At 44.0% G+C, this 16,830-nt stretch overlaps 1 protein-coding gene across 2 annotated transcripts in view; it reads right to left on the bottom strand.

The window, feature by feature from the left end:
* Window positions 1–16,510, bottom strand: part of ZDHHC2 (zDHHC palmitoyltransferase 2) — a 48,336-nt gene extending 31,826 nt beyond the window's left edge. For both annotated transcript variants that reach the window (XM_090258373.1, XM_090258374.1), the window contains exon 1: window positions 16,321–16,510. In XM_090258373.1, coding sequence (XP_090114499.1) covers window positions 16,321–16,447 — 127 coding nt within the window. In that variant the 5' untranslated portion in view covers window positions 16,448–16,510. The remainder of the gene's footprint in view (window positions 1–16,320) is intronic.
* Between the last annotated feature and the right edge of the window lie 320 nt (window positions 16,511–16,830).

Here is a 16,830-nt window from a genome sequence, read left to right as displayed (position 1 = left end):
GTCGTGTTGATCTTTAAGAAATCCTTGTATAAAAATAAAACAGGTAAAGCTAAAGTTGAAGAGTGAGATGAATAACTGCTAACTATTAATATTATTAGTAACCACTAATATACAAAAGGATGACAAACTGTTTCTTTCAGTTTACAGGACAATGCTCCAACCAACTGAGCCACACCAGCCAACAAACTGTTCCTTGAACAAAACATACTTAAAAATGTACATCCCCCCTATTTCTTTTGCATGAATTATCAAGCAATCACTGAATTCAGGGATCAGTAAACTACTGACCTTGGTCCAAATACAGTCATCTACCTGTTTCTGTAAATAAAGTTGTATTGCACACAGACACGCCTCTTTGCTTACATGGCTACTTTTGTACTACAATGGCAGACTTGGGCAGACCCTGAGGAAAGTTAATGTTGAAGTCCTGGGTCTGAGGGCCATCTAGAAGCAGAATCTCTCTTCTTAAGGGGACCTAAGTCTTTTCTCTGATTAGACAAGGCCCACCCACATTCTGGAAGGTAACCTGCTTAACTCAAAATCTATTAATTTAAATGTTAATTGCATCTATAAATAACTTCCCATAACAGCTAGACTGGCCACAGCCTGGCCAAGTTGACACAAATATTTAATCATCAGTCCCTGAATCTATAATTGTTTTATTTTGGAAATCTACTAAGAAGATACATATTTGATTTTTTTGTACGAGTTCTCAAGACAAGTTTAATATTTATTATCAATTAATAAATTGGAGTTATATCTAGAAAATTAACAACAGTACCTCTTATGTATGTTAGAGGGAAAACAAAAATAAAAAAATAAAATCCTTTGGCATACTCTCAAAACCTAACTACAAATAATCCTATCCAAATTAAGTTATTTATACTTCCATATGATTGCTAAAGATGCTAGATAAAAATACTAGAGCTGATTTAATCTATATTGATTAAAATTCAATCTTGATTAAAAGCAGGGGTCATTTAAAAATTATTCTAGCCCCATATTTTTTACCAACTAATTTTTAAAGATTTAGCTTTGGTCATTATGCAGTGAGTTTCTTGTAAGAAAAAGAAAATGCATCTACTGATAAGTAGCAGCTCAGTAAACTGTCGGTAATTTAAATCCAGTTCAATTTTTACTCATCGGTACATTCAAAATCCAGAACTTCAGATGCTAAAATAAGCCTTCATAGTAGATTAAAAAATGTACTTTCTCCCTTAAATTAGAAAAGAACAGTTACATAATTGTTGCGAAAACAATTTGGTACCTTCACTGCAAATATATACGGCTGTGTCTTTTTACTTCTTTTCTTAATTGGAATTTCCTTTTTCTTACCTTCCAATTCCAATTCAAAGGCCCTCTGTTGGAGAAGAGTGCTCCTATATTGCATATCCACGGCATCTCCTCTACATAAACTCTAAAACCGCTATGCTCTTTCCCAGCTCGGTCTGACACAGACAAACCTTAGCTCCACACATGCAGTCTGATACTACAGAATACCCAAAACAAAGGTGTGGGTCTAATGCCTGAGTCTGAAGGATAACTTTATAGCCAAATTCTATTTTTTTCCTGCTTATCTTTAACTCATTTATTGAGAAACATTCTCTGACTATACTATACTCTTACACTGTTGAAGATATAATAATAATGAGGCTCTGTCCCTGTGCTCGAAAAGCTTCAAGTGTATGAGAAATCATTTTAGTTCGAAGATAAAAGGTAACTGAAAAAAACAACAGTTATTAAAACATTTTCAATTAAGGGATTAAGAAGTACAAATTGGTGGTTACAGAATAGTCATGGGATGCAAAGTACTGCGTGAAGAATGTGGTCAGTGATACAGGGCGGGGCACACGTAGGTTTACAGTTGTGAGTACATGAAGCACAGAGTTTATTCTTGTATTATTATTTATTAATTACTGTATTGTTTTCCATACAAACTGCTGTAAACCTACTTTTGCCCCCCCCCCCATACTGTAATAACTATGTGTGATGCCAGGTGGGTACTGGAAATACAAGGGGGACCACTCTGCAAAGTGTATGATTAGCTAACCACTCTGCTGTATACCTAACATAAAATAATATTGAATGTCAACTGTAATTGAGAAATAAAAAAATAAACATTCCACTTAATCACAGAAGCAGCTCGGATTCAAAAGACTAAGGCAAAAATAACCGTCACAGGACAGATATGCTTGACTTTCTGTCCTGACAAAATCTCTCCTTGCACCTCCCGTCTCTAGCTGCCACCCACCCTGTCGCAGGGAAACGGTTCACGACGACCACTCAAAGGCACCGTCTCTAACCCCTCTGGCTCCCTACGTTCTCAACTCAACCAACCCCAACAGTCCTTCATCCCAAGCCCTCCACCTGGCACCTGGCACCTGGCACCTGTCACCTGGCACGGTCACGGCCGTGAGTTCTCGGCACTCAGCTAGCTCTCCCTAACAGGACGAGGTGAGCTCTTTTTGAAATGCTCTGTCACAGCGCCAGTGAATTCCTGGGCTGAACTGACCCGTGGGAACCCCCCTGGAGCACAATCCTTTTTCCCTCTGAGCTATTTTCCAAGAAGCTCTAGTTCGTGTTTAAATCTGTTAAGATCAAAGCGTGGGCAGTAAGAGGGTGCACTAGGAATCATTCCCATGAAAACTGGGGACCTTGCTGCCAGACCGTTTTAATGACAGACCTAAGAAAAATATATTATTCAAATTGATGTTTTCAGTTCAATTCTAACTGTATCCTTTTTTCCCTAACAAATACATCGGAATTTATTCCTTTTACCGCAGATCTACTTACATATTTAAGCCTTTATCAAACTGTGTTTTCCTTTGTAATCCCCACTTGCCATTGCAATTTTATTGACAATTGCAGTCCTGCCTTCCTCACTAATGGTGCCTTACACAGTCCTCGTCTTGGGCAAGATGCACCAGCAGCTCTGGGCTTTCCTGCTTCTTAAGCAGGCTAACGTTGCCCCTCCCTGGATCCTCTGCACGTGCATCCAGCTGGGTGGCAGGAGACCTGGACTCCAGTCCCATCTTCCCAGCATGGGTGACCTCAGTCATGATATTCAACTGGTCTATGCCTCAATTTTACAGTTTAAACAAAATGTGCACTTTATCTTAAAGAGTCCCCTGGCTCTAAAATTGTCTTCAGTCCTACCGTGATGTAGTCCAAAAAAAAAAAAAATTGACTTAAAAAACTAGAGCAAAAGTCATTCAACAAATATACTTATGGGCGGGGTTGCAGAAAACTCTGTAAAAGGCAGATAAGTAGCTTCAGAAACCCACTGGAGTAAGGATAAGGCGTTGTGGGTGAAAAGGGGGCCACATGCTAACCCTGACAAGCTCAGGGGAGACCTGTGTGGTGGCCTTACAAACTCAGAGACCAAAGTAACCACCTAGGATGGTCTGAAATCAAAACTTTCTAACTACAAGTGAGTCGTGACAGGAAGTCATGTCCTAGGCCTGTATTTTCCTGGCCAAGGTCAGTCTCTACCTTACCTGAGCCTGTGTATTGTTCTTTTGCATCTGGACGACCTTCCTTGGAACACCTCAGGCACACATGCAGGGGAGCACAAGACCACCGAACCCCTCGGTGCCATCTTGTTCCCACATACCACCTCTCTGTGCTATAACTGTTAATGATCAACTAGCCAGTACTCACTGATATAAAAGGGTGTGTCTATCCGTTTTACTTTTTATCCAATCTCATAGATTTCCCTGCTTCGTTTCCGCCCGCCTCCCTCATTTATCACCAACGGATTTCATTAACTCCCGTAGTCCCCCCCTTTGACTCTGACGTATAAAGGAAGGGGCAAAGCTGCCATTTTCCAGAGCATTGTCTCAATCCAATAAGATTTTGCTTCCTGGCTACTGTCATCGCTTTGGCTCAAATAAACTCACAAAAATTCTCTATAGATTTGGACGTTTCCTATGTTGATAGCTTCAGAGTACAGAGCTTGGACCCCGAACACATGGTTTTCAATTTGGGATCCCTCAGTTACCATAAAAGCCACAAACACGAGGCCAGGCAATCGACATTCCTCATTGGATCCCCACAGTTTCTTAAAAACTCATTTTGCAATAAGAAGCCGTGATCTCTTTAAAAATGTAACTTGGTGCCATCTGACTAAAAACCCTGCCATGGCTTTGCACCAAACTGACAAGAAAGTGCCATCTCCTTACGTAAGCGTCAGTGGCTGAACGTGATCTGGCTCCTACCTCCCTCTCCAAGATCACTTCTCATCCTCAGCCTCTTGCTCGCTAAGCTGCAAACATGCTGACCTTGTTCCTAGACCTTGGGGCCTCTATGCTGTCTGGAGAAAGAAGTACACTGTGTATTTCCAGCTTCCGGCTGCACTACAGTTTTCTGGAGAGTGAAATGTCAAGTTGATGGAAATAAATTGCTGGAAGACCTTCTGAGCGTGAGTAAGCAGAAAAATGCTGGGGAACTGTAATGTGGGCAAATTAACACAGCGAGAAACCAATGAACCAGTGAGTGTTTAAACTGCGTTTTCTAGTCCTGCTCCTCCCGGAGCTCCTTTTCTCTCCACTGCCCCCGCCCCATGCCCCACGCACCCACCATGACTTGGCCACGCTCCCATAGGGCCTGACGTGCATCAGGATCTCACCATGGGAAGTGGAGGGTCTGCGTAATTCCAGGAGCAGTACTTTCCCGGTCGTTTGATGCATCCCCCCTCCCCGCCTTCCACCCCAGAATTTATCTCTAACCAACTACACTGACCTAAAGTACGTGCTACAAATGACCAAATGACCATGGAAAATGGTCGAGGAATTAGTGCAGAACTTTTCATGCAAGATGGACACATTGGAACATGAAAGTCAAAAAGCAACCACAGGAAGTGAGATGATAAAAAACCAAGCTCCAGGAAGTCTTTACTACAGGCTACGGCGTAAAGGGCTAGGCACGTCATTTGTTACCCGGTGGTAAGGCCTCCGGATTAGCTAGCCATCAGAAGCTTTTCGAATGCACCACACACCTGAAACAATATGACAAGATTATAAATTAACTACATTACAAAAATCCACTACTCCGTGGGGAGCTTGCAAGAAGCCAGCTCGTTTCCTTCCCTCCAGAGCGGCCTCCCCCTGGCCTGCTGGGCTAAGGGAGCAGGCACTCCCCAACTCCCGCCCCACATCTTCAGTGATGACCCCGGACTGTCATTTGCAAAGTTGGGCAGATTGTCTTGCAGAGGTAAGAGAACTTTTCCAATGAATGCCACTCCAGTCACATCCTCTGGCGTCAGGATCTAAACAGAAGGTGGTCTGGCTCCAAAACTCATTCAAAGCATCCGCCTGGCCTCCCAGGGTCTGTCGGATCTGGCGTCCCCAGGCTGTGTCCTGGGCAGAGGTCACTGGCCCACATTTAACATCCATGCCCCTATCTCCCCTACCTGTGCCTTCTGCTTAGGGAGGCCCTGGAGGTCTTCTTTCTGCGACTCCTCCTCCACCAACCAATCTAAACGTAACCTGGAAACAGATCATTTAACCAACTTTGGACACAAATAATCCAACCATTGGTCCTTTTTCAGGGCATTCTTAAAACTGGGCAGTCTTGAGCTCTCAATCCAAGACCGGGGTTAGAACAGAGCTTTGGGGTCTTAGGACAAGAATGAAATGGTGAGGTAGGGAGGGAGATTAGGAGGTGGACAGGGGTTTCCTGACCTCGCTCCTCCGCAGCAGAAGGAAAGAAAGAACATTCTTGAGGTTGGTACTGCCCAGGCGTACAGCTAAAGTGTATCCCCCACTTGCAGTGAGATGGAATACCCACCTGTCCTGGAATCATAACCTGTAATTCTTACCACTGTCACATCTTCCAAGTTACAAGTGGTTTTCTCTCTCTACAACTCTTTAACAAGTTGACTAAATTCTTGCCCTAAATATCTAAGAAGCTTTTCTACAGAAAGTGTAAAACCTAACTTATCCAACTGAAGGCCGAGAACACACTCACCGAGTGTTTGTACTTAACAGGGACATGTACATCTTTTGATTGATCAGTCTTGAAAGCGAAATGATTTTGGCGCATGATCGTGATTCTGAAAAACTCCCTGCCACTTTCCCCTTGGCAAAGGGAGAGGCCATTCCTGAATCCCTGACTGTACTAAGCAGTGCAGTTAAATAAGGAAATCTGATCTCAGGGCTGGCCCTTGCTCAGTGTCCTCATTTCCAAGCTTGCTCAGTGGATTCCTATAATCCCTCTGCCTCAACTTAAAAGAGGAGAGATTCCCAGGGTCAGCAAGCTGTGCATATGTCAGCGCAGGCGGGAGCACCTGTCCTGTTAGGGCTGGGTGGCTCCTTCCTCCCCATTCCGCACGCGGCTGAAGCTCACTTCAAGCTCCTGCAACACCTGGATCTTTTCAACTCCAACCCCCATCATTTCCAGTCCCCAGATCCCCTCGGCCTGAGAGGCAAAGACTAACTCCTCTGAACCGTGAGAGTCTGCGGTGGACGCTGCACCCTCAGTGAGGCTCTCCTTGGCTCCTACATCATGGTTGTCTACGACCAGGGAAGGGTCAGCTGGGGATTTTAGGTCCCGAACACATTCCCCTCATTAATCAGAACCAAGCTCTTAGAACTGGAAGGGCCTTGACGATGATCTTGCCCAGTGTAACTAAGTATCTCTCCTATGTCTCTAAGTATGTATGTATTTATTTATTGGTAGCAAAAAAAAATCCATTCCATTTGTATTTTGGTTAGCTCAGCATTTAAAAATATATAAGATGAGATGGAAATAATTTTTGTACTGTATTTTTTAATTATCCTTACATCAATCTCTTACTAGCTGGTATACTCAGAATTATCACAGAGGACAATACTGAGAGTACTTTTATTCACTACTGAATATTTGTTGTCTGATTTATTACATAGGAAAACTAATGCTTCTCATTTGCTTTTCCAAGGAAGCAGACAACCTTCTAAAATTACCCCCCCAGCGTCAGCGGCTACATGCTGATACTATACAACCAGAGTATATAGAACAGAGCATACAAAGCACATTAAAAAATTAAACCAATATTTTTAGTCTATGTAAATTATTTGACACTTACACAGTACTCCAGAAACTGTATAAAGCTGTGATTCCAATCTCTGTGTTTATGATGCTCATCAAAAGTTACCGTGGCACACTTGAAGGGGTGAATGAAAAGATTTACAACGGCAGTGGCACCAGGATTAGTTACTGCAGTATAGCATTGGGTCCCCACATCTATTAACACATGCGAGGGAAGGCAGCTATTCATGCTCGCCCTTCCCTTCGGTACCAGGGCACTGGGAAGCACTATTTCCTTTTCTAACGTCACTGCCATATGTTCATGGGATGAACTTCTCATGTGCACCCTCTTTGACCTCAGCTTGCATAACAGTATACCTGTTCCTTCTGACTTGCAGCCAATCAGCCCCTTGCCCTGCCCTGCACTGACCTCCAGCCCAGCACAGACCAGCTGGCAGTAACTGTATGTACATTCAGCCGCAGCTGAAGCAAATCGGATACAGTTGAAAGACATGCAGCATCCCTGCCGTAAGACACATTGTATTACAGCAGCGCAACACTGCACACATCACCTAATGGTATACTAGATGGATTCATTAAAGGAAGTGGGACGTATCAAAAATGTGTACAGAATTGACTAAGAGAGTCATCAATAAGTATTTGGACTGAATGTCTTCCTCTGCTCAGTGTGTGAGCTGCTTCTCACGTTTCCTGTCTGGATCTCTCCCCCACGTTTCCTTTCTGGATCTCTCCCCCAATTAAATGATCTTTGCTTTCTTTTCCTAAAACCATTTCACTTACCCTAGATCTATAAGCAATACAAATGCCTTGCAATTCATTCATGAATTGTGTTCGGTCCCTGTGCTGTGGATAAGAATCTAGTTCGTGATGAGGACATGTTACTGATGTATCCACAGAAACAGGGATGCGCCCCCATTTTTCTACCAGCTCATGTTTACCCAGTGTGTGTAGCATGTACGCTTGCTAACATGTTGCAGAGTTTCTACCAGTTAGTATCAGTGCTCTGGTTACTATGTACAGTAGGTCACAGCTCTTATTATTATTATTATTATTATTATTTCTGATCATAAGTACATTAGGGGAAATATTTTACATATTCTACATTATTCTTTGAAACTTCCAAATGGCTTCTATGAGTAATTTTGTCACCTAAATCCTTATGACAGGTGATGATTGCATTCCAACGTTCAGAAAGAAAAAAGAAGGCCTTCATTTGATTGCAATATTTGTGCATTAGTTTGCTAAGGCTGCCCTAACGAGGCACCACAGATTGGGGGGCTTAAACAATAGTAATGTATTGAATGTTTTCTCACAGTTCAGGAGGCCAGAAATCCAAGGTCAAGATGTTAGCAGGGTCGGTTTCTTTTAAGGCCTCTCTTCCTGGCTTGTAGGTGACCATCTCCCTCCTCGTGTCCTCCACTTTGTCTTTAATCTCTATGTGTCTGTATCCAATTTCCTCGAATCATATGAGATTAGGGCTCATCCTAAAGACCTAATTTTAACTTAATTACCTTTTTAAAGGGTCTGCTCCACAGAGTCTCAGCCTCGTGCTGCAGCACACTTGGTGTGCCACAAGAATTTTTAACATGTGCACTGACGACTGAGGCAGGGGCGCTGGTCTCTTTCCCCTTATATTGTGGAATTAAAAAATGACAACCAAGAAAACAATAGTCACCCGGTGTGATTATATCAAAATTATACCTATATTTTGGTCAGACTGGCAAAAAGTGTATTTTCTGGTGTGCCGCAGTTTTTAGTAACATAATCAACAACATTTCTAAAAGGATCTGCCCACAGGTATTTAGACACTGCATTCCAAGTCACACCATCTCCCACATCCCTACAATCTGGTGAAAGGACACGCTCCAGATGCACCCCCCTCTTCAAGGTGACTCTTGGGCCCCCAAAAGGATCAGGGACACCAGCCCCTCTGAGTTTTAAGACACCTCGTTTTAAACATAGCTCTCACATGTGTCGAAAACCTCTTTTTACATAATATAATAAACACAGAAACAAATTTAATTTTATCTCTATTTAAGAAAATAGATTATCATGACCAAGCATTCTGGTTTGTCAAATTTCACTGAATCATAATCAAATACATCTATAAAGTTCTTGGCAATGCATGAACTGCTTTTTATAAGGATTCTACCTGTTATAAGATGACCGTTAAGATAAACGACCTTGATACTATTGTACTCTTTGGATTTTAAAGGACTTAGAGAAAAAGGTTTCCTGACTGTTGCTCAGTCTTTGCCTTGCTAATGCACTACTCCAGGCCGCTGCAATGCTAGTGAAATATTACAAGGAGGTCCAATTAATTTACGTAGAGCAGGGATGCTTCATTTAAACTCCACGGGGGGAGACATTCTGGGCTATGACGGAGAAATGCTGGCAAGGAAGTCAAACTCAGCCATCCTTATAAAAGCACTTGTCCTTCATTTGTATTTTTAAAATGTAATCAACAACATATGTAAAATTTTCTACCCACAAGTACTCATTTTAGAGCAGAGAGAAGATAGTAAGTGCAGCATATTTTTGGCACAAGAGTGCCTCCCCAATAAAAATAGATTTTGTAACATTTCAGGCACTAATGTTTATGATTGCACTTAAAAGGCATACAGGTTGCAGGTTCGGTCCCCAATTGGGATACATTCAAGAAGCGACCGATGGATGTTTCTCTCTCACATCGGTGTTTCTCTCCCTCTCTTTCTCCTTTCCTTCCCCTCTCTCTAGAAATAAATAAAACCTTTTTGTTTGTTTAAAGGCATAGTCATATGAAAAAACAAGTTAGGGAAAATGCTACAAAATGTCTCAAAATGTGACAACATTTTTAAAGGAAAAATTTCAGACACTAGAGCAGGTGACTTCACTGCTACCATATGCTTCCTAAGAAACCAGGCCACTTACCTCCTCCCTGCTGCCCCCCTCTGTCCCTTCCCTTCCCTTCCCTTCCCTTCCCTGCAAGGGGCATCCCTTCCACTCTCAGCATTTGACTGACATAACAATTGAGACCTTATGATAAAATTACCCTTAAAGGAATTAGTGAAAACATTTCAACGATTTTCTAATGGACTATGGAGAAGATTCAGCCATGTTGTACTTATGTTATTAATTCTCTGATATACCTAAATGCTAATATAAAATCATAGCATTCCACATAATACCGAAACTGCCTTTCTAAATAATCTCTGGAAAGCTGGTTTCCCACCAGAGAGCATTAAGCATCTAGGCCCCGTGCTCATCCATCATTCTGCACGCTGCACGAGGTAGTATTTCCAGCAGTCCTCACAAACAGTGCTGTGGCCCCGGGGGACCCATGAACTCACCACTTCCTAGAGAAGCGAAGGCTGAGAGATGTGCTGTAACCCTCAAAGTACCTGAAATCATCAGTATAAATTATAAAGTGACAAGTCGCGGTTTCATTTTTCTGAGAAGAAAACCCACGCATTTCCTATCAATAAAAAAAAATGAAACAAACCAACAAAAAACGAATGAGGATCTTCTCATCCAGAACTCCTCCATCCTGATCTCTGACTCGTATTTGTCTTTTTCGTTTTCCTGGCTGGCCCTTTTTTCTGCCACGGAGACCAAAGAGAGCAAACACCTGCTCCTGCGGAACCCTGGTGCCTGGGCTTGGCACAACCTGGGCTCAGCCGGCTGAGGCCATCTTCACAAACCCACGGGGGCAGGGGTGGCTTCGGGACTGTGGGCAGGTCACCAGGGCCCTGGCTCCTTCGAACAGCCATTCCTCCCATCCATGTCAGCTCCACTTCATCCTGGCTTCTGCACTTTTCCTAAGCCAGCTCTCTGGCCTTCCCACAGATCACTGAGCTGTTCCAGAAAGCTCTCTGCGCCCTGCTCAGCGACACCCACCGAGGCTTGGGCCCAAGCAGGCAGCAGAGTACAAACTGCCCCAGAGGAAGCGAAGAAATGAGGGGGCTGAACCAGCCACCAAGTTGGCCGGAGGGACAGAATCCGCTGCTCCCAGCTGTACTCTGAGATATTTCTATGTGGTAAGATTTATATTACAATTAGAAATTCAATACTGTGGAAGTGCTCACCATCAGTTCTTTTCACCTGCTTTATTGATTTTTTTTTTAAATATTGGTCCAGAAACCACTTCACAGGCTCCCCGGTGTGGGGCGTTTTGTTTTCTATTTTGCTTCCCTGCCACTCTGCTCTGGGAGTGGCATTGTGAACGGTAACGACCCTGCTCCTCCTGCCCAAGTCAGACGGAAGGTTCCAGGTTTTGTTGTTGTTTGTTGCTTGTTTGCTTGGTTAATTTTTGTGTGTTTTTTCTCCCCAGAGGCAATTTTTTTCTTCGCTATTAGTCAAAGATCTCCCTTCAGTTCTCTAGAACATCTCTGTGGACCAAAGTGCCTGGCACAAGCCTTCAACAGATGCTTTTGAATGAAGCCTCCTCCAACCCATGTGAAGCTAACCTCTCTCTCACCTGTGGAAGCACGCCTTCCCTTGAGACAATTAATTATCTTGATTTAAAGAACCATACTGTCAGCTTCTGGTGACTTCCCAGAAACACCTGAGCAAGTGTTGCATTTAGTGGCACGGATGACAACTCAGGAAGCATTTGAAAGCAAACTTCTTTACAACAAACATTAGTTTAAATTGAGTTTTGACTGATAGCTCCTATTCTCTCACCTATTAACTTTATGCAATGGCATGTTTTCATATTAATAATATTCATATTAATAATTTAGTACTAATAATACTTAAAAATCAAAGAGATTCGTTCATTCAACATTTATTAAGCGCCTCTACATGCTAAGCACTGTGATAATTGTTTTACATATGTTATCTCTAATAGGATTTAATAACAAACAATAATGCTGTATTATCATATATATACATATATAACAAGCAATAATGCTGTATTATCGTATATACATATATAACAAATAATGATGCATTATCATTCATATACACATATATATAAAAGAAGTTTCTGACACACTAGAGGGAACCAAGATAGCATTAAGCAGTCTCCTCTCCTCTTTCCCAGGAACCATTTATGTTAAAATCAAATGGCTGCACCGATCAAAAATATGGAGCATATTTTATACATTTGAATTTTAGATTTGAAGCTATGCTCATAGAACTTTATACCTTTTAAATATTTGATAATATCAAGAAAAGTCACAGGAGTAATATACTTTGCATCATTACAGTCAACAAGAAAAAAATTATTAGTGTTTTAGACATTAGATGTTTTCTATGCATGTGCCCTCATTTAAGACTATTGTAATAATTATAGAGAGTAATTTGGATTCCTAAAATCATGTCTCGTTTTTTTCTTTAAAAAGCTCTAATGTCCTGCATAATTCTGTACATGATAGTTTACCAATACCAAATACATTTCATGGTAAAAGGCAACTTAAGAGCCCCATTCAGCCTCCGTACTTGGGCTTGCAATGGTGTTGAATTAATGGTAGATCATAGCTTAACAGTATGAAGTATGAGGTTTTACATATTTTATCCTAAGGATACTTGTTTTTTAACAAAGGAAAACATAATTGTATATCTCCTAACTGATCCCCAAGTATGTAGACTAATCCTTTTAATTCTTGAACATCCTCAACAATCACTGTGGAATATAGGATGCTGCAATTATCTGAGAGATACTTCTTAATATTAAGACTGCAAAACTGTGAGTAAAACCCCAATATTCCAGTGGGCTAACTTCTAACACACCCTGAAGTCAGTAATCTATTGCCCAAGGGCCAAGTCTGGTTCTGCTAACTATTTTTGTGAGTAAAGTTTTACTGGAACACAATCACAGCTATTTGTTAAAGTATTCGTTAAAGTGTCTAAGGCTGCTTTTCTGCTACAATAGCAGAGCTGAGCAGTCATGTGCTGTTTAATGAAGGGGATACTTTCTGAGAAGTGCCATGTTAGGCAACCTGTCATGGTTCAAATGCCACAGAGTACTGTATACCTCCCCAAGTCTAGATGGTATCAGCTACTTATACACCAAGGCTACACGGTATAGAGCCTACTGCTCCAAGGCTATGAGCCTGTACAGCATGTTACTGTACAAAACAACACAAGATTAAATCAAGCACAGGAGAAAATGAGGTATGGTTAATTAAGGGTGTGTGTGTGAATGTTTCTTGTACTATTCTTGAAACTTTTCTGTAAATTTGGAAAATTACTTTATGGAAAACAAGCTAAATAATTAAAGGAATCAAAAGACTTTAAGACAAAAGAAGCTGGGGCTCTCTCAACCCCAAGGGAGAGGGAAGGAAGAAGAGGAGGAAATGATATGAATAAAGGAGCCCAGTTAATCGACACACTAGACAAACATGTTCTGAATGATCACACATATTAGCAGTCCTGTTTTAGTTTTTCTCTGGTAGAACAGAAAGTAAACTGACCCCAAACACTTGACCATACAATATATGTACCTCCCCTATAGTTTTTACATACATATATTCCAGAAGAGATATGAGTTTATTTTTATAAAATACAAACACTAAGCAAACATTATGCTAACTGAAAAAGTGCCTGGAGGGCCACTCACATGCACATTGTTAAATATAGAAACTAACTGTAATGAGAATCATTATCTCCGGTTTCCAAGGATACCAGGATAAGCACTACTCCTAAATTGCAGTTCACTCAACTAAGGGCATGGGGTAATTTATAGTCAGGGTCATCCTCAGCTGACAGCAGATGCAGAAGGAGGACCAGAGTAAATCCCCCCCCCCCCCGATTATTCTATTCTGTTTGTTACCTAGACCAGTTCCCAGCCCCCAGGCCCCCACTCCCTGGTCCCAACCCTGGCCGATGTTTTATAGGTGAAACAAAGGAGATCTGATTATAAATCGCAACTTCCAAGAGAAAAAGAATGCACAAGGGCAGGGCAGTCTGAGATGTGATTACTGCTGGGGGTGGGGTGGATGCGAAGGGAAGGTTGGCATTGGCATTTGCTTTGTTTGCGAAAAGGAAAGGAGGCTGGTTTTGTGTGTCTGCCACACCGGTCACCATCTTCCCCAAGTGCCTATACAGAAATGCACAGTTCATTTCAACTTCGCATGCGACCAAAGCCATCCAAGCTTTCAGAGCTTACTTCTCTTAAACTGCCATAGTCTCTAGAATCAAATTCCTTTCCAACTTATTCTGTCTTCTGGACTCTGCAATCTAGACCTTTCAAACAGTTACTTACTTACGTGTTTCTACAGCAATAAAAATATAAAAACTACTTTCTCACAGCCTCAGAGACACTGCCTCTGAATCATGTATTGGTTTATGCAAAGCCATTTATGGACTGCCTTCACCGTGACAGGCGTTGTACCAGGCCAGGCAGGCAGTAATGAGAAGTCATACAGGACCTCACCTGCGATCGCCAGGTAAGGTTTCAACTGTAGGCCATCTCACTTGGGCAGTTTAAAAAAGACGCGTTCTCCCTCTTAGTCAGATTTTCACTTACTAAAACAGTCATGTAGATTTCACGGATACTTTAGATTGATCTTAAACATACAGAAAATACACAGGGTGGGGCAAAAGTAGGTTTACAGTTGTTCGTATGGAAGCATACGGGTCATGAAAATAGTAACACAAGAACAGACTCTGTGTTTCACGTACTCACAGCCATAAGCTTATTTTTGCCCACCTTCTATATAAAAAATATCATCCAGATATACCAGCAGTTTTCCACTTAGCCCCATTGCCGTCACCTCTCTAACCGTTTCAGTAAGACCTCCCAGGTAGCATCTCAGCCAGGGAAAGAAGAGCTCTCCCTCCCTCCGTGTGCTTCCTCCTGAGGGGTGTGAGACAGTGGATCAGGCTAAGCCTCTTCACTTAATGTGATAACATAGGAGAATAAGCTCCCTGTTTTGATAACCAAGGCCTTCTGGTACTTCCCTCTTCTTCGCAGTTACATTAACTGAAACTGTTCACTGCTTTTTTGAGGAAAAGGGATGAAATACTACAGAGGTGTCCAATGGTTATGTAACGTATACAGTATAATCTCAATAAGGCAAGCTATTGTATTATACAGTGAGTACAAAAAGGAAGCATGGTTCTGAAAACTTTCTTCCTGTCCATTTTAGATGACTAATATATTTAGAGGCACTATCTTCATGACTTCAGTACAACCCAACCCTTTTTAAAAGACTCACTTTTCTTTTGACCTAAAATATTTCTAGATCCAATGAGCAAAGGACTAATGTCAACTTTTAAAACTATATGAAATCGGAATTTAAGTCTCCATTCCATTGAAAGTTATGTCAGTAATTATGTTTGTGTGTATTATTCTGACATCTGCTACCTCTCACAAGGAGCAACGTTTTGAGGTGAGGTGGCTGGAGACGCATTTCTACGCCTGAATCTTGAAACTTTGAAAATGCTTATGTTGAGAAGCTTCAACTAAACAGGCCACCATTTACCCTTCCTCCTTGTCCCACCGCACAAAACACAGGCTTTTTCTTAGAAGCACTCACAAGCCACTACCAGGCGTCAACAGATCAGCTTTCACAAAACCTCTGGGCGTGGAGGCCTGCTTACATGGAGGGGCGTAACTGTATTCCCTAACTGTGCACAATCAGCTTTATTTTTTACGTCTGTACGTGTGCAAGTCTTCAGCATTTGGAAGTATCTTACCCAACATCCAAGAGCCTAGAAGTTGGACCTGAGCCACTGAGCTTTCTGGATTAATAAAAACCTCGGATGTTCACCTCTTCTGTTTCATTTTATTTTTTTTAAACATCTAAATCGTGCATATGTCTTCGAATACTTTCCAGTAGCTCCCCCTCCCCCCTACCTCCTTGCAACTAGAAAGTGTCCAACTGGCAATCCTCAAATTCTGAAGGCGGCAAAAACGTCCGAGTGCTGTCACGAATTTTTAAAAAAGTAGATTAAGGACAACCAGAAAGCGGCAGCGGTGACAGCGAGGCCCAGCCGCCGTCCCCCGCGCGGCTGCGGCTGCGGCGCGGCTCGGATCCGGGCCCAGCGAGGAGCTGCCAGCGCCCAGCGCAGCCTCCCGGCCTCACCCGGCGGAGGCTGCCGGCGGCTGAGAACTCGGGGCCCCGGGGCGCCGTCCTGCAGCGGCGGGGGGTGTGGCCGCGGTGGCGGTGGGTAGCGGGAGGGAAGGGAGCGTCGGGGCCGCGCGTCTGGCGGAGTGGCGGTGACACCCTAACCTGAGGGTTGCGAGGGGAAGGGGGCCCACCCCCCCGGCTGTCTTCGGCTGCGGTGCCAGCGGCTCCGGGGCGCCCGGGGTCCCCGCGTCCCGGGACGGGGGGCAGGCCGAGCGCGGCGGCCGCGGGGCGCACTCACCGACGCACAGCTGGATGGCGTAGGCGTAGTAGGACCAGCCGAGCAGGAGGCTGATGAACACCACCGGGATCCAGTACAGCACCCGCCGGCACCGCCGCCTGACGCTGCCCGGGCCCGAGGGCGCCATCTTCCAGCAGCATCCACCTGCCCAGCTCCGCCGCCGCCGCCCGCGGGCCTGGCTCCGGGGCGGGCTGGCCGCGCCCGGCGTCCCCGGCGGGACCGGCCCGGCGGCTGCGGCGGCGGCGGCGGCGGGCTGCGCTGCGGCCACTGCGGCCGCCGTGGCGCTAACTCCCCATCCCGCAGCCCCGAGCCGGCGCCGCGGACTCCCGGGTCCTCAGCCCGGCGGAGCTTCGGCTGCGGGAGGAGGGCGAGCGGGAGGACGGCGGGCGGCGGCGGGAGGCGGCGGGAGCCCGCGCCCCGCCCTTCGCGCCCGCCACCTCCCCCCGCGCGCGGCCGCTCTCGGGCCCGCGGCCGGCTCTCGGGGCGCTCGGGGGCGCCCACTGGGGCCCT

Source organism: Furipterus horrens, unplaced genomic scaffold, assembly GCF_987537825.1.
Source record: "Furipterus horrens unplaced genomic scaffold, mFurHor1.1.pri manual_scaffold_12, whole genome shotgun sequence".
Taxonomy (NCBI): domain Eukaryota; kingdom Metazoa; phylum Chordata; class Mammalia; order Chiroptera; family Furipteridae; genus Furipterus; species Furipterus horrens.
Note: the sequence above shows the minus strand (reverse complement) of the source record. Positions and strands in the feature narration are given on the sequence as shown.